The 21,236-nt window shown below is 39.5% G+C and overlaps 1 protein-coding gene across 4 annotated transcripts in view; it reads left to right on the top strand.

Moving 5' to 3' along the window:
• Positions 1-19,921, top strand: part of IMMT (inner membrane mitochondrial protein) — a 38,496-nt gene extending 18,575 nt beyond the window's left edge. The window contains exons 5-15 of one of the 4 annotated variants that reach the window (XM_039252635.1): positions 454-588; positions 939-1,034; positions 4,172-4,308; positions 6,421-6,524; positions 7,767-7,902; positions 8,323-8,452; positions 13,349-13,363; positions 14,939-15,162; positions 16,811-16,942; positions 17,875-18,004; positions 18,959-19,921. In XM_039252635.1, coding sequence (XP_039108566.1) covers positions 454-588; positions 939-1,034; positions 4,172-4,308; positions 6,421-6,524; positions 7,767-7,902; positions 8,323-8,452; positions 13,349-13,363; positions 14,939-15,162; positions 16,811-16,942; positions 17,875-18,004; positions 18,959-19,572 — 1,853 coding nt within the window. In that variant the 3' untranslated portion in view covers positions 19,573-19,921. The remainder of the gene's footprint in view (positions 1-453; positions 589-938; positions 1,035-4,171; positions 4,309-6,420; positions 6,525-7,766; positions 7,903-8,322; positions 8,453-13,348; positions 13,364-14,938; positions 15,163-16,810; positions 16,943-17,874; positions 18,005-18,958) is intronic. The other 3 variants (XM_039252633.1, XM_039252632.1, XM_039252634.1) reach the window with 3 other exon arrangements.
• Positions 19,922-21,236: the final 1,315 nt, after the last annotated feature.

Here is a 21,236-nt window from a genome sequence, read left to right as displayed (position 1 = left end):
ACTGTCATCCTATTCTTGCTCACACCTCTTCTCTCATCTCTACCACTGTTAAATATTTTTTGGTTACTTTTGTCTACCTTCTTCATTATAGGCCTTTTTCTACTTTGTTACTACTTTTCCGTGTTATGTAAGTCTATAGCGCACTTTATATTTTAAGATACTGTTTAGTACTGTTATTGGAAGCCTTGCTTGAGATTGGTGATGGTAAAAATGTAAGTGGGCACTTAGAAGACTCCATTCTCTTGTGCATTTCCTGCTATTGTCCATCTCATGTGGGGTTATGTATATAGGGGAAGGTGCCCCAGTCCACTTGGAGTGTTTGGGTCGTGGCAGCACATGCATTTATGTCTGTAAGGAGTCAGATGTGAAGGGGGTGCTAATAGTAGTAGATTCCTATGTGCTTTTGTGTTAACCCAGGAAACTATAAATACCATGAGTAACATATATTTGTAGGACCTACAGCGGCAGCTCAAATTATTTCTGCAGCAGGTGATACACTGTCGGTCCCAGCCCCTGCAGTTCAGCACGAGGAATCTGTAAAAACTGATCACCCTGGAATTGAAGGAAAATCCAAGCCTACAGCTTCAGGTAGTTTATATATATTTGTGGTTTTATAATGATTTGCTCATCAGAACTATTCAATGCCTAGGCAACCTCTAGACAGTATGTAAGTACCCATATATACTGGTTTTATGTACAGTCTTGTTTAGGGAATTTTTTAAATTTCAGAATTTGAATAATCAATCTTTGAAAGTAACAGGTTTAAGAGCTGACTTCTTATTTCTTCATGTTAGAGTCATTGATGATGTGGTTTTAAAATATGACAAAAATGCCCTCAGTTGATAGAGCTGTCAAGTACAGTGGTGTTTTGATGCCCCTGTGAGCTACTGAAATTATGTGCTGAAATTTGATTTCCTCTTATTTACTTTTGCTGCAAGAGGAAGCATCCTCAACTTCTGTACGGGAGCGACCACCCGAAGAAGTTGCAGCTCGCCTTGCACAACAGGAAAAGCAAGAACAAGTTAAGATTGAGTGTATGTAAACCAGACGGCTGCTTAAGTACTTTGCGTCATCTCCACCAGTTGCTGTTCTTCAGTCATCGGCACACATTTCTCCTCTATCAGCTAGTTTGGTTTCTTTAGTGGCATTTCTCTGCGCACCACCTTTATTTCATCATTTGTATTCTTTCCATTTAAACTTCTTTACCTAGGTGACAAAGGCATTCTTAACGTACAGTTGGAGAAAATTCCAAATAATACTTTATCTGTTTTTGTTTATTAGGGTTAGTGCTAAAGAGTTTGTGTTCTGGGGAATAGAAATTGTTTGCGCAACTTGCCAAAGAGTCTTTTAACTATTTAACTCCTGCGTTTATTTGTGTAGGTCAGAATGGCTCCCGCTATGTTGTCTGTCTCTGGACTCTCTCTTGTAGCCCCCTTATCTGACATTGGTGGAGGATGGAATGTTCAACACATTGCTGGTTTCCAGCTAACTGAAGCATATTCCTTTTGTGTTTCAACTTTATGTTAAATTTTTTAACAGTTCTAGAAGAAGATGTAGGTACCTGAAAATGTATTTCCTTCTCCTAAACAAGGCACAGGTAACATGATTTATCGTACTGTGCTGCAATATAGTGGTGTTTTCTGGAGGTAGGGGATATGTAGTTTTTGCCAGGTTGAGTTTATTTTAAATTTTTTTTTTTTTTTTTTTATGTTTTATTTATTTCTAGTAGAGAGAGAGAGACAGCGTGAGCAGGGGAGGGTCAGCGAGAGAGGGAGTCACAGACTGAAACAGGCTCCAGGCTCTGAGCTGGCAGTCAGCACAGAGCCCGACGCGGGGCTCGAACCCACGAACCACGAGATCATGACCTAAGCGAAAGTCGGACGCTTAACCGACTAAGCCACCCAGGCGCCCCAGGTTGAGTTTATTTTAAAGTCTCATGGCACCCGTTTATAGTTTTTATTTCTCTCTCCTCATCACTTATCATCATTTACTTTTGCTTGTCTGTCTTGAGTGGTTCCGGTTTCCCTCCTTCTAATGCATTGGTTCCGCCTTATTCCGAGGAGGCAGGTTTGTTAGAATTTGTGTGAAGAGTAGAAGGGACAGAGGAGCATAGTTGTAGGGCTTCAGTTTGGCTGCTTGGATTTTGGTTTTGGTTTTTTGCGTTCTTCTGAGTTCTTGGCCATGGTTACAAATAATTGAGAATGTTGAATAAAGATTTCTAAATAAGTGAAATATTTCTATACTTTTTCTCCCACTTCCCAATTTTTCCTAAATTACTACATCAAATCAAGCTTATTTTTTTCTTCATATTTTTATACTTTTCACTTTTCCCCTTTTATTTTATGGACACCTTGACATAAGTTGTAAATCTAATATGGTGATGTCTGCTGTTTCATCATGCTGTTTGTTCAGTTCTTAGCTTTCATTTCGGACAAAGTGGAAATTTTAAGGATTTTGTCTATCACCTCTTAGTTTTCTTCAGGCTTTCCTTTAAAAAAGTATGCGTTTGGGGCGCCTGGGTGGCTTAGTCGGTTAAGCGTCCGACTTTCGCTTAGGTCATGATCTCGCGGTTCGTGGGTTCGAGCCCCGCGTCGGGCTCTGTGCTGACTGCCAGCTCAGAGCCTGGAGCCTGTTTCAGTCTGTGACTCCGTCTCTCTCTGACCCTCCCCTGCTCACGCTGTGTCTCTCTCTCTCTCCTAGAAATAAATAAAAAACATTAAAAAAAATTAAAAAAAAAAAAAAGTATGCGTTTATAATTTTTATCAAGAATCAGAGCACACAAAATCAACAAGTGGAACTACATTGAACTAAAAATAAAAAGCTTTTGTACAGCAGAAGAAACAGCTAACAAAATGAAAAGGCATAGGAGAAACTCTTTGCAAACTTTGTGTCTGATAAGGAATTGATACCCAAAATATATATGGAACTCCTATAACTCAATAGCAAAAAAACCCCAACAGAACATCAGCAACAAAAAGGAATCAAAGTACAGTGAATAGACAGACTCCTGAAGAAGACAGGGAGCCTGTGGGCCACTTTGAAGTAGTTTATGTTATTTGTGCTTGGATGTGCCGCATAACTCATGCGCGTTCCCTCCCTGACTCTTTTCCTCTGTATAGGCCTCTTTCCATATCCGTGTCTTCAGAACCTCAGCTTCACATTTGTGTTTTGTATTTTCTTGTCAGTACCTTTCTCCTTTTGTCTTTGTTGCAGAGGTACCACAGGTAGTTCCTAGGTTCCATTTGTTTATCTCTAGCTTATGCTGCTTTTGCTCACAATCACCTTCTGTTTTTGTCTTAACTGCCAAATATCTTTTGCCTTTTTAAAAATCATGTGTTACCTGAGATAAATTACTCTTCTCACTGGCTTTCTTCAGTTGAATCATTTTGCCATTTTAGTAGTATATCTAAAATCATCCCTTACTTTTTTTTTTTTAATTATGTTTCTTTTTGATTCCTGAAGCAGCAAATAGAAATATGATCTTAATAGGTTGTAGCCTCTTGAACACTAGTGCCTGGCTGTTTCCTGAATTCTTTTGTAGCAAAACAGTTTCCATTCCCAAGCCACCTTTTATTTTTTGTTTGCACATTTTCTTGTCTTTTTCTTTCTCTTGTGTGTCTATCATGTGTATGTATGTACGTGTGTGTGTGCGTATATATACATATATATATATGTATATATATGCACACATACACATAACTTGCTAAGAGTATCCCTTCCTGCTGAGATGAAATGGGTACCTCTTTTCTCTGTGGTTCTATATGATCATTATTTAAACTCAAAAATGCTGGTGGTTATGCCAAATATATAGCCTCTGATAGCTAAAAGGGGCTATAGTGTCCTATACCTTGTTCCTCTGATTTGAAGTATATGCTATCTGTCTTTAAGCATTCTTTTCTTTAAAAAACCCAGAACACTTTTTATTTTGAAAAAATTCAGTTACACATAAAAGTAAAAATAGTATAATGAACCCGCACAGGTATGTCCACCAGATTTGATAATTACTAATATTTTACCATACTTCAAATGAAACTGATCCTCCAAGTCTTTGTTTTTCGTTTTTTACATTTTTGGGGAAAACAATGGAAGGCACACCAGGAGAAGCAGGGAAGTTTAAAATAAAGTTATTTAGGAAGGCAGGATTTGTTTTCTAACTGTTTCTGTATTTCAGCTGTAGCTAAGAGCTTAGAAGATGCTCTGAGCCAAACTGCTCGCATCACTCAGCAGGCCATCATAGCCCAGAATGCTGCAGTGCAGGCCGTCAGCGCACATGCCAGCGTACTGAAGGCAGCCATGGACAATTCTGAGGTGAGCCAGAGAATGAGTAGATGTGTGGTAGTTAAGACTGATTCTTCTACTCTGGGCTTTCTCTCACTAAGAGAAGACTATCTAGGGTACTTGTTATTTTTAAATAAACAAGGCAGGAAAAAACCTTTAAGTGTTGTTTTTAATGAATTTTATATAATGCTTTAATGTCACGACCATGATATGGTACAAGAATTAGTTCAGAATTTTTGCTTTCGTATACTAATAGTTCTTGAATCTGTAGGGTTTTTTTTTGCTTTAAAATTGCCAACCATTTTTAAAAATTTTTTATTTTGAGATACTTTTAGGTTGATGCACAATTGTAAGAAATAGTACAGAGATTCCCGTGTACCCTCAAAATACCAGCTATTTTATTTAAAAAAAATTTTTTTTAATGTTTATTTTTGAGAGAGAGAGACACACACACACACAGTACGAGCAGGGGAGGAGCTGAGAGAGAGGGAGGCAGAATCTGAAGCAGGCTCCAGGTTCTGAGCTGTCAGCACAGAGCCCGACGCAGGGCTCGAACTCATGAACCGCAAAATCATGACCTGAGCTGAAGTCAGGACGCTTAACCTACTGAGCCACCCAGGTGCCCCAAACAGCAGCTATTTTAAATGCTTGTGCTGATTATTTAACTTACATTGAACACTTCAGAGAATAAAGTAAATACATTGATTTAAAAATGTAATACTGGGGCTTAATAAATTTCTTTTATAATTATATTCAGTTATTCCGTATATAAAAATGTGTCTTGACATCACGTTATTTAAAGGGTAAGAATAAATCCATAAATTATGAATCTCAGGGATCATTTTTTTAAAGAACTGTGTGCTTTTTAAAAAATTTAAACACACTTCACATTATTTTATTCCTATGTACATATATCACAAAAAAGTTAAATTAGAGCTCTGATATAAACAGCCAGAAATTACAACCTTTAAAACTTAAAAGAAAATTCTGGTTTATTCACAGTCCAAGAAAATATTTAAATTTCAGTCAGAATTCAGTCAGGAAAGTGGAAACCACAGAGAATGCTTAATATTTTGGTCATACAGGTATGGGAAGGCTAGATGTTGTATGATAATGGGTTTGAAACCAAGTGTACTGGTATCTTTCAGAAGGACACTGATTAGAAGCTTTAAATGTCCATGGTATTTACTTTGGTGGAAGGCTACATAAGAGGGTATTTCCTCCTCACAGTGAACACATAATACATAGTGCATGCGGATTAGATAATATGGAATCTATTGAAATCAAGATTTTAGAACTAACAGACGTTTTATAGTAGTGGTTAACTAGGGAGTATTAGCTGTTGTTACAAAATAATCAGAAATATGTATGAACACAAGTTTTGAAATGTTTCAGATGGATTCCAACTTCTGTTTTGTCCCGCAATAAGCCTGTAGGTGCCCAAGGGCTCTCATAACATATACTGAATTACTTTCTCAAAGCAGTGTTTGGGAACCGTTGGACTTGGGTTGATGGTAGGGGAATCTGGTGTCTGTTCTACATAGCAGCTTATGCTTGAACCTCCATAAGGGTTTTTAAGATGTGTGTGTGTGTGTGTGTGTGTGTGTGTGTGTATAATTTTATGAAATTCAGCCTAAGGGGTTTGACAGTAATTGATTTTCACTTTACAAATTACGGAGGGTATTTAGGATAATGTTTTGGAGGAATAAGGACTCTACACGTGTGTGAACTTTCTACTTACCCTTAACTTGTGATTTTGGTAGACCTACAGTGAAGAAAATTTTAAGTATTGGTGCTTCATTGTAGGATAATTTAATCGACAATTTATGAAGTTACTGTTCTTATTAACCTTTTCTGCTTCATATCTCCTTTTGAGAATCTAATACAAAAATATATCTCTTCTTAGAAAATGCTTATATGCACTAGAGCACAGTCTTACAGTTTTGGCGGTTGTTGTTAATAGGGGTCATGGACTTTGATCCTAACCATGAACTTAGCTTAGAGATCCTGCTCCGACAAAATATTATATATAGGTTTTACCGCTGAATTTAATGTCCTTTTTCAATTTAGCCACATTGGCCTATTCTAGGTCAGTAATAGCAGTTATTCACTTTTGCATAATAAATACAATGTTGTGTTTAGGTTGCAGGTGAGAAGAAGGCGGCTCAGTGGCGCACAGTGGAGGGTGCCTTGAAGGAGCGCCGAAAAGCAGTCGATGAGGCTGCTGATGCCCTTCTCAAAGCCAAGTAATTACTCATGGACTTTAACAAGTAATTAGGGCCTCCTGGTGACTTTCTTTGGGCTGGGTTTTCTTGTACTGCCTGTAGAGAAAGAGGAGGCAGAGAAGCCCTTCCTTCCCTTCACCTGTCCTTGATCTGTATTGGTATCAGGAACACAGAGGCTTAAAAAAGGAAAGGCTTAAAAAGTAAAATTTAATTAGGCCAAAGTAAATTTAGCAGTGACCTATAATAAAAAGTCTTGTATAAAAAGCAGTTTTTCTTTGGATTATTGCTTGGGTGATGTAGCTCTACAGATCTACCATAATTTCCAGGTTTTTCAGGGGTGGTTTGGGTGGTTTTATCAGAATTTTGAGAGTATGTCACATCTCTTTGCTTTAACTCTTTAAAGTAGGAAGTAGTAGGTCTAATTTTATGCCACCTTGAGCTTGATTCCTGGAAGTTGGCTAAAACTAGGATCAAGCATTCCAAGTGTATGATTAGCCTCTGATGATGGAAACCTACATTTGACAAAAGGTTCTCATGAACATTTTGGGATCATCGTCATTCAAAACTATGCTGTCATTTTAAACAATATATTATCAACGGACAAAGAGAAGCAGAAGCCTTCTGGTAAAGCCAGTGTTTCTTTTAGGAGATTTAAGACCTTATGCTCACATCATTTGACTAGGAGTCAGGGCTCTCGAGTTCTGTGTTTTGTGGTCGGTAGGCCACAGTCCATCCAGTTTGTGAAACATTCTGAATCATGAGAGATCCCTGACACCCAGCTATTTGCTTAGTGAGCTCTTTGGCCTCCTCCCTTGCTGTTGCCTTACTTAAGCTGTCTTTGGCAGGGGAATCAGCCTAATCCTTGCAAAAGCTATTTATTGAGTGCACTTGAAGTGGCAGGCGCTGTGCCAGGGACTTCTCATTAACTACCTCTAATCCCCTCACAAAGGTGAGCAACAAAGGAGAGGCTGATCCGAGAGTGGAATCCAGCTTTGCCTGGCTCTGAAGCCTGTGTGTTTCCCTCTGCACCATGCTGCTTCTTGGTTCACCTTAGTAAATCTCGCTTCTGACCAAGCTGTTTTCAGTTGTTTGTAAAGAAAGCTTCTTTGCCTGTATTTACTGTAAAAATGCATTCAGGAATTTTTTTCAAATTATATTTTTTTCATAGACTTTTAACAGTTAAGCATTATATTGACATCACAGTCTTTGATAAAGCTGACAAGAAATAATACTAAGTCTTTGTTACGCTTTATTGGTTTCCAGAGAAGAGCTAGAGAAGATGAAAAGTGTAATTGAAAATTCAAAGAAAGAAGAGGTTGCTGGGGCCAAATCTCATATCACCGCTGCAGAGGGGAAACTTCACAACATGATAGTTGATCTGGATAACGTGGTCCAAAAGGTGGGTTTCTTAGGTCTTTCACAGCATTTAAACATTTTTAAATATAATCCTTTAGTCAAAGGATTTGAAGAATTCAGGAGAATCCTAAGATTCTTCTCTCTCTCCCCCTTTTCCCCTGCAAAGAATATTAGTTGTTACTAATTTTAAAAATTTATATTGGACACAAAGTGGATTGTCCATTATAGTGATATTTTTTATAATGGGTAGTAGCATTTTTGGTCATGGTTATTAAATGAAATTTTTCACATCTTCCATTTTCACTTATGTAGTCTTTATGGGTAGTTTTCTGTGACACAGAGAAAGAGGGACAGGGGGACTAAGTTAGAAAGGGGTATATATATGTATATATAATTTCTCTTTCTTTGGATGCTTATGGTACTTTGTCTCCACGTTAACCACATACATCTTGAATTTGTTCAGGTCCAGGCAGCTCAGTCTGAGGCTAAAGTTGTGTCTCAGTATCATGAGCTCGTGGTCCAAGCCCGGGATGACTTTAAACGAGAACTGGACAGTATTACTCCAGAAGTCTTGCCAGGGTGGAAAGGGTTGAGTAAGTACAACTGAATTGTTGGTACTTCTCTGGGTTTTTTTGTTTGTTTTAATTTTTTAAAAAGTGTATTCATTTTGAGAGAGAATGAGTTGGGCAGGGGCAGAGAGAATCTCAAGCAGGCCCCTTGCTGTTGCACAGAGCCTGATGTGGGGCTCGAACTCACAAACTGTGAGATCATGACTTGAGCGAAAACCAAGTGTTGGATGTTCAACCTACTGAGCCATTCATGCGCCTCACTGTTTTTTAACAGCTGATTAACTAAACTTGCTTCAGCCCCATTCATTTAATCCAAACCCCTCTGGTATGCATATCTCACTTGGTGTACAGTATAGTGTTTTCCACATTTTATTTCAGTCACAGCCATGATAGGTGACACACTTGTGACAGTACTCCCATGGTTTTAGTCATGGTGGACACAGGTTCCAACCAGTGTTTAATTTCATAACCCATGATTCTGCTACTCAGGAAAAAAAGAAAAAAAGTTTAGGATCCAAGTAAGTGAGAGTGACATTATAACCTTAGTCTGTTAGAATATTATATATATGTAAAATTACGCAAAGCCTTTGGTACTTTAAAAAGATCAGTAATGAATAACGTAAGGCACACCTTATGACTGCTGTGTGACATTATGGTTGAAAACTCAGGTGGTGAAAAGGAAATCATCTGTATGACTATCAGCTTGCAGACAGCAGACTGCAGGGAACTTCGATGGTTAAGCAGTTGTACCGTGTAAGTGCAGAGATAGGTTTCCCTGAAGTGTGCCCAGAGTACTGATAATCACAGAATTTACCGGTCCCAACAAAATCAAAATACTCTTTAAATGCTAGCGCCTGTTAGAAGCTGAACATCCGGTAAGAACTGAACTGGTGTTCTCAGCCTCTCGGGGCTGAAGGTGACCAGTTTGCATCAGCTGGTCTGTGGAGCTAAGGTAATCAAGACCAGTGTGGGAGTTTTATCTGCATACCGGCCAGCCAGGGAGATGTAATGGCAAGAGGTAGAGTCAAAGCTGTCAGCAAGTAACTCAGACATTTAGTGTTTTGAATGCAGTTGACACATTTAAGAGGGAGATTCAGACTCTTGTAAGAGGACAAAATGGAGAAACATACCCAGTTTGGTCTGGGAACAGCGAATCTTGTTTGCACATGGTTGTCTCTCCTTGAGCCAGCTTGGTTAAGCCACATCTGTACCATTTCCTTCATCAGAATTTCCCGAGGGCTGTGCTTCATTGAGGTTACAGTTCTCCCCACCGTAGAGACCTTTCCTGACTGTCTTCCTCCAGAAGTCACTCTACCACATCACCTTATTTTATCTTTTTGTAAGATTTTATTTTTACCTACTCTCTATACCCAACCTGGGGCTCAAACTCACAATTTCAGGATGAAGAGCCGCACACTCCATGGACTGAGCCAGAGCCAGGTGCCCCAGTTATCCTTTTGAAACTCGTATTCATTGGTTTTGGTGTTTGTTGTGTATCTCTGTCCATGAGGTGTGAGCTGCTTGGCAGAAATTGGGGCATTGGTGGATGGTTGGGGAGTCTAGGTGGGCTGCAGTAGATGAAATCCGGGTGGAAGGCGGGACAGGCTCTGCCTGTGGAGTTAGTTGTGAGTACATGCTCTCGTCTGAAGTACTTGTCTGCACTTCCCACTAGGTTAAAGCCTACTAATTTTTCCATGATAACCTTTGGAGTTATTAACATTAAAGTTCTTTTGGTGATTTTGAAAATGCCCATTATAAAAGGTGAAAACAATAAAACAGTCATTCTCAGCCTGGGGCACTTGGGCCTGCCACAGGACATTTGGAAGTGTGTGAAGACATTTTTGTTTGTCATATTAGGGAGGTGCTAATCTCCCAGACATCCAGAAGGTAGAAAGCAGAGGTGCTGCGGATCATCCTGCAGTGCACAGAATAGCCCCTCACTCACAGCAGTTACTTGGTCCAGAATGTCAGTAGTACCAAAGTAGAGAAACTTGGCATTAAAGAAAAAGTATCCTGTAAAAAGTGAAAGTCCCCTGCAGTGCAGTCTCTGACCGTGTGCGCGCGTGCAATCTCAGTCCCATTCTCTCTTAGTGATCTTAAAAATAGATTATACAGTCACAGGATACAAAATTTGTAAAGTATAAATGGCATCTGGTGAAATTTCCCTCCCGCCTCTTCCCACAGCCAGTTTCCCTCCCAGTGTAACTGATTTCTTGTGTAGTCCTGGGGGTAGTTGATTATATCACGATTATCCCAGCCATTAATAAATATTCTCCCCTTTGAAATCTGAACTCATTTAAGACTTCTACCAGGCTCCTTAGTAATGGTTTATGTTATCACTTATTTTGCTTTTAATTTGTGTTACTTCACTAAGTTATAAATGTCCTGGTGATACTCATTGTTTTCTTCTCTGCAGCTTTCAGTGTCAGACATAAAATAACTAGCATTATTGAGCATTATTTTGTATGTAGCACTGTGTTCTAAATGCTTCACATGTATTTCAAATTCATAATGGCCTGGGGTGTCTGGGTGGCTCAGCTGGATCCAACTATTGATTTCGGCTCAGGTCAAGATCCCAGTGTTGTGGGATCAAGCCCTGTGTCCAGCTGAGCATGGAGCCTGCTGAGATTCTCTCTCCTTCTGCCCCTCTCCTGGCTCTTGCATGTGCTCTCTCTCTCTAAAAGTAAAAAGAAAAAAAAAAGTAAAACTTATAACACCCCTATGAGGTAAAATTGTGTTGTTATGCCCATTTTTATAGATTGAAAAACGAAGACACAGGTTAAAGTAATGCCCAAGGTTGGTAATAGAGTCAAGATTTCATTCTTACCATTAGCCTTGTTTTCTGCCTGATTGATTGTATTGGTAGTATTGGACCTCCTTTCAGGCTTTTGAGAAGATAAATGATCTGATTGTAATGAAGAAAATTAATTTGTATGAGATTGAGGGTGTAGGAAGGGACATCAAAGGGCAAGGAAGCTAGTTAAAAACTGCTGGAGTTATCTTGAGGGCAGAGGGATAGCGGTTGCCCTGTGTGTGTGCCAGGGACACTGAGAATGAAGATAGGAAGAAACTTAGAAGTAATCATTTAGTGTTTGATTTGTTGAACCACAACTTAGAGTATCTACTGAAATTAAGAATGTATATACTCCCTGTCCAACTGCCAACTCTTAGGTTGGTGCTCAAAGAGGCTCATAAAACTTTTCATAGGAGCTGTTTCTAAGAGCAGAAAAATCAGAAACTGCTACATGTACCTTCCGTGTGGCAGTGTAAATGAATAAACCAAAAGTCACTCTCTCACACATAAATGTTAAGAGAAAAAGTTGCAGAATACGTAGAGTAGGACACCACTTACCTGAAGCTTAAGAACATGCAAAACGAAACCACGTATTATTTTAGGACGCATACATCCGTGAAGTATGACAAAATGAACGGTACACACCATACTCAGTGGATACCACTGTGGGGGGAGAGAGGAGGAGCCTTCTAGAGGAGTGTGGGTGGATGTTGTCAGGATGGGAAAATTAGGTGTAGACTGTATTTCCAGGGACATTTCCTTTATTGCTGTGGACTAGTATATATTGTGGTATTCATGTGCCTTGTTGAGACTGACCTCTTTTTCCATCCTTGCCAGTTTTTCCTCCTGCAACACTGGGACAGATTGTTTGGTTTGGGTTTAATACCAGACTAAGTAGTTGACTTTTAGAAGCATTTTGGATGAAAAATACCTGTTTTTGAACTTTCTGAATCCAGGGGTCATACCCATGATGTAAGAAGCTCATGCTGAGAAGCAGGAGACTGGCTGCAGCTCCCCTTTCCTGTCACGTGTCCTCAAGGTGGGGCCTGTGATCCTGGTGGGGAGCATCATCCAAATTATTTAGAATGTTATTTTCTTCTTCCTACCATCAACTCAGGCAGTAATTAGTTTAATTTGCACGTGCTAAATGCATATTTAATGTGAATTCACTGTTTTTAAACTTCCAAAGAAGAAATTAATTTAAGTATTTGAAATGTTAGGCGAGGTCTGGTACTGAGAACAGAGTCTGGCCTGAGATTTAGTGAAATACCCCATGAACTAATGTAAATGAGGAGGATAAACAAGAATTGTAGTCTCTGTGTAAAAACTAAGTTTTAGATTGCTCTAGCAGGGGCGCCTGGGTGGCTCAGTCCGTTAAGTGTCCGACTTTGGCTCAGGTCATTATCTCATGGTTTGTGGGTTTGAGCCCCGCTTCGGGCTATGTGCTGACAGCTCAGAGCCTGGAGCCTGTTTCAGATTCTGTGTCTCCTTCTCTCTCTGCCCCTCCCCTGCTCATGCTCTGTCTCTCTCTGTCTCAAAAATAAGTAAAAACTATAAAAAAAAATTTAGATTGCTCTAGCAAAATTAGAGATGACCCTGGAATCCAAAGCTACTTTTAATATGAATGACTCCTATTTTCTAAAACGTTAGAATTTACATTGTTCGATAACATCCTTTTAAGTTTTAGGGAAATAAACTCTATTGTTTTGCTTTCTAATTTAAAATATGTTTTTTGGGGACGCCTGGGTGGCTCAGTTGGTTAGGCGTCTGACTCTTGATTTAGCTCAGGTCATGATCTCATGGAGTTCAAACTCCATACTGGTGTGGAGCCTGCTTAGGATTCTCTCTCTCTCTGCCCTTCCTCCATTCATGTCCTCTCTCTAAGTAAGTAAGTAAGTAAGTAAATAAATAAATAAATACATAAATAAAAAGATGCCCATCCCTACACATTAATGTTGCACGGTAGGTTTGATGGGAATCTTTCTTATAAACAGAATAGAATAAAAATATGCTTTTTGTACTACTAGTTTCTGGTTCTTTGTTTCTTTTTGGATCTTCCTGCTTACTGATTAATAACCGAAACATGTACATTCTTTTTTTCAAACTGTTCTTCTTTTCCTTTGTAGGTGTTTCTGATCTAGGTGAGTAATTATGTGTTTTATGTTTAAAGTCTTTTGATTTTTAAAATACTAAAGTTTTTTGTTTGCTTATGATACTTATACTAAAGCATCTAAATTTATAACATAGAATTATGTTGCATGTGATAAATCTGATCTGGTATCCATGTGTTCTCAGGAGCAAAAATGTTTCACCAAGTAGTTGGAAATCTGTGTGTGTGTGTAAGTCTTCGTTTTGTAAAATTTCAAACATTAAAAAGGAGGAAAGCTGGGGAGCTGGGTGGCTTAGTCGGTTAGGCGTCCGACTTTCGCTTGGGTCATGATCTCGCAGTTCGTGGGTTCGAGCCCCGCGTCGGGCTCTGTGCTGACTGCCAGCTCAGAGCCTGGAGCCTGTTTCAGAGTCTGTGATTCTCTCTCTCTCTGACCCTCCCCTGCTCATGCTGTCTCTATCTCTCCCCTAGAAATAAATAAAACATTAAAAAAAAAGTTTAAAAAAAAAAAAAGGAGGAAAGCTAAAAAATAAATAAATAAATGAATTAGAAGGAGGAAAGCTATAACAAACTATAGATCCATCACTCACTTTCAGTAATTATCAACACAATGCTAGTTTTTGTCATTTATTTCCCCTGCTTATGTTGAAGCGGATCCCAAATACATCCTTTTCAGTTGTAAATAATTTCTGTATATTTAAAAAAAAAATCACTGTACCATTATCACACCTGAAACAATTCCTTAATATCATCAAATATTTAGTTTTCAAATATCCCTATCTTGTACAATTAGTTTTTGTACTTGTTTTATTTGAATCTGTATCCAAAGGAGCTGTACGTGTTGAATTTAGTCCATAAATCTCTCAACCCTCACTGTCTTTTTGCCTCTCCGTTCTTTCATTACAGTGTGGAGTCCTTTATCATGTAGTATTTCCTACATTCTGTATTTTGCTGTTAAAGTTGTAATTCTAAACCTATAGTTATATATCAGAATACTTTTGGAAGGGGAGATTTGAAATCAAAACACATGCTTAAGTCTAAATGAGCATCTTTGGGCATGTGTACTTTTGAAAAAGCTCTACAAGGGATTCTGGTGGGTAGCTATGCGTGCAGATCACTATCCTAGGTAATCCCATCTGTTTAGGAAGAGGTAGAAAAACTCTTGCTAGGGAAGAGTCAGAATTTGAATTTTAGCAGAAAAGAATGTTAGGATGCCTGTTATGACTAATAGTTATTCATGAATGAAAATATAGAACTGACTGTATATGTAAACTGTCTTTAGAGGCAAAATTATAATGAATTATAAAGCCTATTTATAGTTAGTTTGGTACCAATTTGGGTTCCTGGAAAAGAGCTGATGATATATATGAAGGCCCACCTAAATTACTTTGCTTAGGATTAAAGATGCCTTAGTTGGACACAAGCTATGAATTTCTGATGGCAGTGGAGAATCTAAATCTGTCTTCAAATGTTAGCTACCCTTTGGTTTTCTTTACAGCTGTTAAATTGTTATTAGTTGAAGCAAGATAACCTTGTCGATGTAGAATTTACCTTGTCGATGTAGAATTTTGGTGAAATCAATAACATTTTAATGTTGTTTTCCATTTAGCTGACAAGCTGTCTACCGATGATTTGAACTCCCTGATTGCTCATGCACATCGCCGCATTGACCAACTAAACAGAGAGCTAGCAGAACAGAAGGCCACAGAGAAGCAGCATATTGCATTAGCCTTGGAAAAACAAAAGCTGGAAGAAAAGCGGGCGTTTGACTCTGCGGTGGCAAAAGCGTTAGAACATCACAGAAGTGAGATACAGGCTGAACAGGACAGAAAGGTAGAGGAAATGAGAAATTTAAAGTGAATCTACCTGATTATTTGCTTCTAGAGATAACACCAGCAGTCACCGACTTTAAAATATTAGATGTTAAGTCATGCCAGCTCACCTCTTGAATGGAACTTTGGCCCTTACTCTAGTCTGAACTTCTAGGGAAGGATTACTGAAGCAGAGTTCCTTTATGGTGAGCAAATGCAGAAGTGTCAGAAAGTAACAGGCCCTTGGTATCCAGGATCATCTACCTTATCTTTCCCCCTGTGGAGGCTGTCCCCTAAAGCACTGCTGAAAGCAGCTCTATTGGATTCTGAATGTATTTTTTTCCGCCAGTGTTTTGGTTAAGAACGGATGCAATATGTCCTTGAGTTTTCTGTCTGGGTACATCTTCCATCAGATGGGTGTCTGTGGGTGGATTTGGGAATCTGAATACCCATCCTCCCTTTGTGTCACTGAGCTGCACGGTTGAGCACTCCTTCCTTTGAAGTTCTTTCTTCCCTAGACTGTGAGGACACCACATGCTTCTTCCCTTTCTCCCACCTTGTTGGCCACTCCTGAGCCCCCTTCTTTGCTCAGCTTCCCAAATACTGGCATGTGCTGGCCTTGGTTCTGAAACCTTTTATCCATCTAAAAACTCTCTCCAAGTGCTCTTACCTAGTCCTGTGACTTAGAAGTTTAAATCCTATCACTTAGTTCTAAGCTTGGATGTCAGCAAGGCTTCTATTTCTTCAATGTAGAGTCTGTGTTACTTTCTCTCATACTACCTTATTTATTTTTAAAAAATAAGTATCACAGTCTGAGATGTCCATTTTCTTTACTTACTGTCTGATTGCTTCATTGAAATATACATTGCATGGGAACAAAAAGTTTGTGTGCCTTGAGCACCATGGCATCCAAGGATATAGTAGGCACTGCCTGGCACAGGGTTGGCACCTTATAAAATATTTATGTACCAACTGAATGGATTTATTTAATGTTATTTCCAAGAAAAAGAAAATGATGAATTCCAGTTAATCAGTATTAAATAATTTGTAATATGGCCAATTGTTAGGCAAGATGTGATAGGTTTTTGTATTTTTGTTTTGATCTGGGCTGTCTTGAATCTAAATTCATATTAAAGTAAGCAGTTTCAGAGCAGTGTTCGTTGTTGAGTAGAAATTGTGTAGAGTGAGTACCAGATATTTATTAATTTTCTTAACAGTTCTTCACTGTAGCATTATTATTCATAGATGAAAAAATGGACACTTGAGAAGATAAATTCCCCAATTAGTGTGGTGAAGTGGTGTTTGATCCCAAGTCTTTGTAGTTATTTTTTGCTAGAAGTTAGGATTTGTTAATTCTCAAAGGAATGTGTGATTCAGGAAACGACAGTGTTTGCCTTGCTTAAGAGGCAGCCTGATCAGATGGGAGAAACAGATTTTGGGGCCAGAGAGACCTTGTTTAGAATCTGATTTTTGCCATAGCTGAGTGACCTTGAGTCCCCTTCCAACATTCAGCTCTGATCGATGTAAGAGAAGTCAGGGACATAGCTGCATGCTTGGCACATTGTAGAGGTTCAGGGCATGGAAGCTGCTATCATCATTGCTACTAGTCTTTCTCTTCTTCTAAAAGCAAATGTGGAGAAAAGAGACTAATCGTTCCTGTGGTTTCACAGGTAGAGGAAGTCAGAGATGCCATGGAGAATGAAATGAGAACCCAGCTTCGCCGACAGGCTGCTGCCCACACTGACCACTTACGTGATGTCCTCAGGGTACAAGAACAGGAACTCAAATATGAATTTGAACAGGTGAGGACCTGCTATAGGGCATCAGCTGCCCTTCAGTCTCCTTTTCCCCTTTCCCTCCTCTCCTTTTCTCTTCGTGTCCTGTGTCCTTCCCTCTGAGGATATGGAAGAATAGGGAAAGAATGCAGCCTTGGTGCAGTGGGCCTTTTGTATGTTGCAACACTGCTCCTTTTTACATAAAGATGTACTTGTGTGTTATTGATCAGATGTGTTTATCTATGTCCTAGTCATTTGGAGCCTTCAAAGCTTTAGGGAGAGCTGGTATAGTGAGTTTCAAAAATGCAGATAATACTTGATACACAGATCTGCTTTATCTACACAGTGTCCTGCGGGTTATGTGGCAGTGCTCAGATTTTTATATATGAGGAAACTTCACTGACAGGTTAAAATCATAGCAAATCTATTACATGGGGGGCAGTGCAGTTATTTTAAAGTTCGAATTTTCTGTTTTGAATTGCTTTCTTCTCATGGTCTGCTTTCTCTGAAATTACATACATCAACTATGAGTTTTATGAAATTTTTGAAACCTTACACATAACATAGGAGTTTCATGACAAATGTTTTAAGATTTTAAAGGCCCTCGGGGCACCTGAGTGGCTTAGTCGGTTAAGCGTCCGGCTTTCGCTTAGGTCATGATCTCGTGGTTCGTGGGTTTGGGCCCCGCGTCGGGCTCTGTGCTGACAGGTAGCTCAGAGCCTGGAGCCTGTTTCAGAGTCTGTATCTCCCTCTCTCTCTGACCCTACCCTGCTCACGCTCTCTCTCTCTCTCTCCCCTAGAAATAAAATAAAAATATATATATATAAAAAAAAAAAAAGATTTTAAAGGCCCTCTTTTCTTTTGGAGGCGGTAGTTGCTGGTAGACTTTTAGTGTCCCAATGATTGACATGCATTGAAGTAGCAACACTTTCTTCTGTAAACTATTTGTTTTATTTCAGGACCTGTCTGAGAAACTTGCTGAACAGGAATTACAGTTTCGTCGTCTCAGTCAAGAACAAGTTGATAACTTTACTCTGGATATAAACACTGCCTATGCTAGACTGAGAGGAATCGAACAGGCTGTTCAGAGTGAGCAAATGGGCCTCTTATAATTTTATTCAGTCCAGCTTCTTTGTTGGGAGGACAGTAGGATACATACAGCAGCATCAGGACATAAAGATGCTGTCAAGTCATTCTAGTAAATTTTACTTATTCATTTCTGAGAAAATTAGCCTAGATTTGGGAAGTTTGGAACATTGAGTGTTTGTTAGAGGAAATTTAAAAGAATTTAAAAATTAAATCTAAATAGTTGCAGATTTACTCCGAGTGATAGACTGGAGATCACCATTTATGAGGCACTGCACTCTGGTTATGTCTTATGTGCCCTGAGTGGACAGAAGGTCAGTGTATCCCATGCCACCCTCCAGCCGTGTCTGGAAGTGGTTACTTGCTAATTCTACCCACTAAATGGGACAGTATTTATCCTGAGGCTTCAGTGTGTCACATTGAAAGGGAAATGTCCTGCCAGTGAGGATGTTGATAAAATGGTTTTTTTGGGGGGTGGTGTTAGCCATCTTTGTCAGATAAGTAGAAAAATAAATACTCATGAAGTTTCACGATCAAGCAGTCCATTCACTTGAAGCCTTCCATTCTTTGCAGGAAGTTTCTGATGGCTTTAGCATAAGTCTTAGCCTAATTCAAACTTTTTCTCATTCTAAAATAATTCTTGAATCAGATACTGTGTTTTTCTAGATGAAACAGTAAGAGGGAAAAGAGCCTCTGTTGTGCTTGCGCACACACATCCTTCCAGTTTTCTCCATGGCTTACTAAAAAGTTAGGTTTACAAAGAGGCCAGCTTCCTAGGAAAGAACATGGCAGAAATAAGTAGTAGGTGGCATTTGAAAAAGGCTCTCTTTGGCTCTGTTGTTCACATGTGTGGATTTACCCTGTTGAGGGTACAGGGCACATCAGTTCTCTAGAGACATGAGAAGGACACAGTCAAATGGAGAGAAAAATGTTCTTTGCCTTTTTTTTTCTTTGTAGGTCATGCAGTTGCTGAGGAGGAGGCCAGAAAAGCCCACCAGCTGTGGCTCTCGGTGGAGGCACTGAAGTACAGCATGAAGACTGCATCCGCAGACCTGCCCACTGTTCCGCTGGGTAGTGCAGTTGAGGCCATCCGAGTCCACTGCTCTGACAGTGAATTTGCCCAAGCTTTAACTGCAGCTCTCCCTCCAGAGTCCCTGACCCGTGGGGTGTACAGCGAAGAGACCCTTAGAGTCCGTTTCTATGCTGTTCAAAAACTGGCCCGAAGGGTAGCAATGATCGATGAAACCAGAAATAGCTTATACCAGTACTTTCTCTCCTACTTGCAGTCCTTGCTCCTATTCCCACCTCAGCAACTGAAGCCGCCAGCGGAGCTCTGCCCTGAGGACGTAAACACATTTAAATTACTGTCCTATGCCTCCTATTGCATTGAGCATGGTGATCTGGAGCTGGCAGCAAAGTTTGTCAATCAGCTGAAAGGGGAGTCCCGACGAGTGGCACAGGACTGGCTGAAGGAGGCCCGAATGACCCTAGAAACTAAACAGATAGTGGAAATCCTGACAGCATACGCCAGCGCCGTAGGAATAGGAACCACTCAAGTGCAGCAAGAGTAAGGTCTAGGAAGAATTTTTCTAAAGTCCTATTTTATGGGAATGGGAATCAGCAGCGCTATATGAAGGGTTTGAAACAGGGTCCCAGAATGGTCTAGAAAGGAGCAGGTTACAAGTACTGTTCTAAATGTTAACACCTGTTGCATTTATATTATTTCCACTTGCTATCATGTCAGTGAACTCCAGGAGTAATTTCTTTGCAACTTGTGTAACATATTCTGTTTTTTCAGGTTTTACTGATCAGGCTTGTGAGCCATTCAAAATAATGTTTGTGATCCCATTATTGATTTTGCCCTTGGAGCAAACTGAATAAAACAAGATGAAAATGGAGTAGCTTATCCCTTTTCAAGAAGCACCGTTTCTAGTTTGTTGTATGTGCAGAAAATTTCTTTGAGAAGTCACAACAGCAGAAGTAGAAAGTCCTGGGCACTCAGTTTCCAAAAGTATAAGGTCTGTTTTTGGCTTTGATGGTTCCGGTGAATTGATTCTACTGGTCAAGCTCAAGAGTGATGTATAAGCCAAAATGCTAATATATTTACAACAGGAGATACAGTATGTATCTGAAACTTTTATTTTTTATTATTATTTTTTTTAAATGTTTTATTTATTTCTAGGAGAGAGAGAGAGACAGAGACAGCATGAGCAGGGGAGGGTCAGAGAGAGAGGGAGTCACAGACTGAAACAGGCTCCAGGCTCTGAGCTGGCAGTCAGCACAGAGCCCGACGCGGGGCTCGAACCCACGAACCGCGAGATCATGACCTAAGCGAAAGTCGGACGCTTAACCGACTAAGCCACCCAGGTGCCCCTGTATCTGAAACTTTTAAAAGTGCTACAAGGAAAAGCTGTCTTTTCTTTTGGGACCCAATATATATACACCCCGTGTGTGTACATGAAACACTTTGCAAACCACTGCTAGCCCCTTTCTATTTGTGATGTGCTATTTTCTGGTCTGTTTCCTATTAAAAAAAAAAAGTTTCTTTTCTACTCACAGATTAATTTCAACAGCCCTCAAAACAGGTCTCAGCTCTCAGTGCTGAAACACTGGTAAATGACCTTGCTCCTTTCTGGTACTTGGACTGAATGTCTTCACTGAAGTGGGCGCATGAGCCTAGAATCTTAAAAGGGATTGAATAACTTTGTGGTATATTTAAACTGGACTCCTATAAAACCCTCTCTGGAGAACTTTTAGTTCACATCCCTGAAGATTAAGAGAACTGTGGTATTGGTAAACCTAACAATTCTTACCTTTTGATTTCTTATTCCTTGAAAATACTATCAAAAAAATTTTGTTGGGGTTTATGTGTTCACAGAGACTTAGGAGGCACTTTCATCTGAGCAATGTACTGGCAAATCATAGAGGAGGAGCAGAATTTTTATATTTCTGCAGGTGTATACCAGCCCCTAAATTTTGATTGTTACATTAAGTTTGAATGGCACTTGCCCTTTGGGACTGTCCCATTTTAGCCTTGGTTGATGCTGCTAATATTCTAAATACATGTAGCTTCTCTGACAGAACACCTGCTTTGTATAGTGTCCTTAGTTTCTGCAGTTAGCCCACTCTGAGCTATTTTTACCAGAGGATAATGAGGCTGTTATAAATTCAGCCTTTCTTCCCCTTTGGAATGGCATGAAATTGCAAAATACATTAACTTACAAAGCTGACTTAA

The sequence above is a fragment of the Hyaena hyaena genome, unplaced genomic scaffold (assembly GCF_003009895.1).
Source record: "Hyaena hyaena isolate Hyena2069 unplaced genomic scaffold, ASM300989v1 scaffold_421, whole genome shotgun sequence".
Lineage (NCBI taxonomy): Eukaryota > Metazoa > Chordata > Mammalia > Carnivora > Hyaenidae > Hyaena > Hyaena hyaena.
This window is presented reverse-complemented; position numbering and strand designations above follow the sequence as displayed.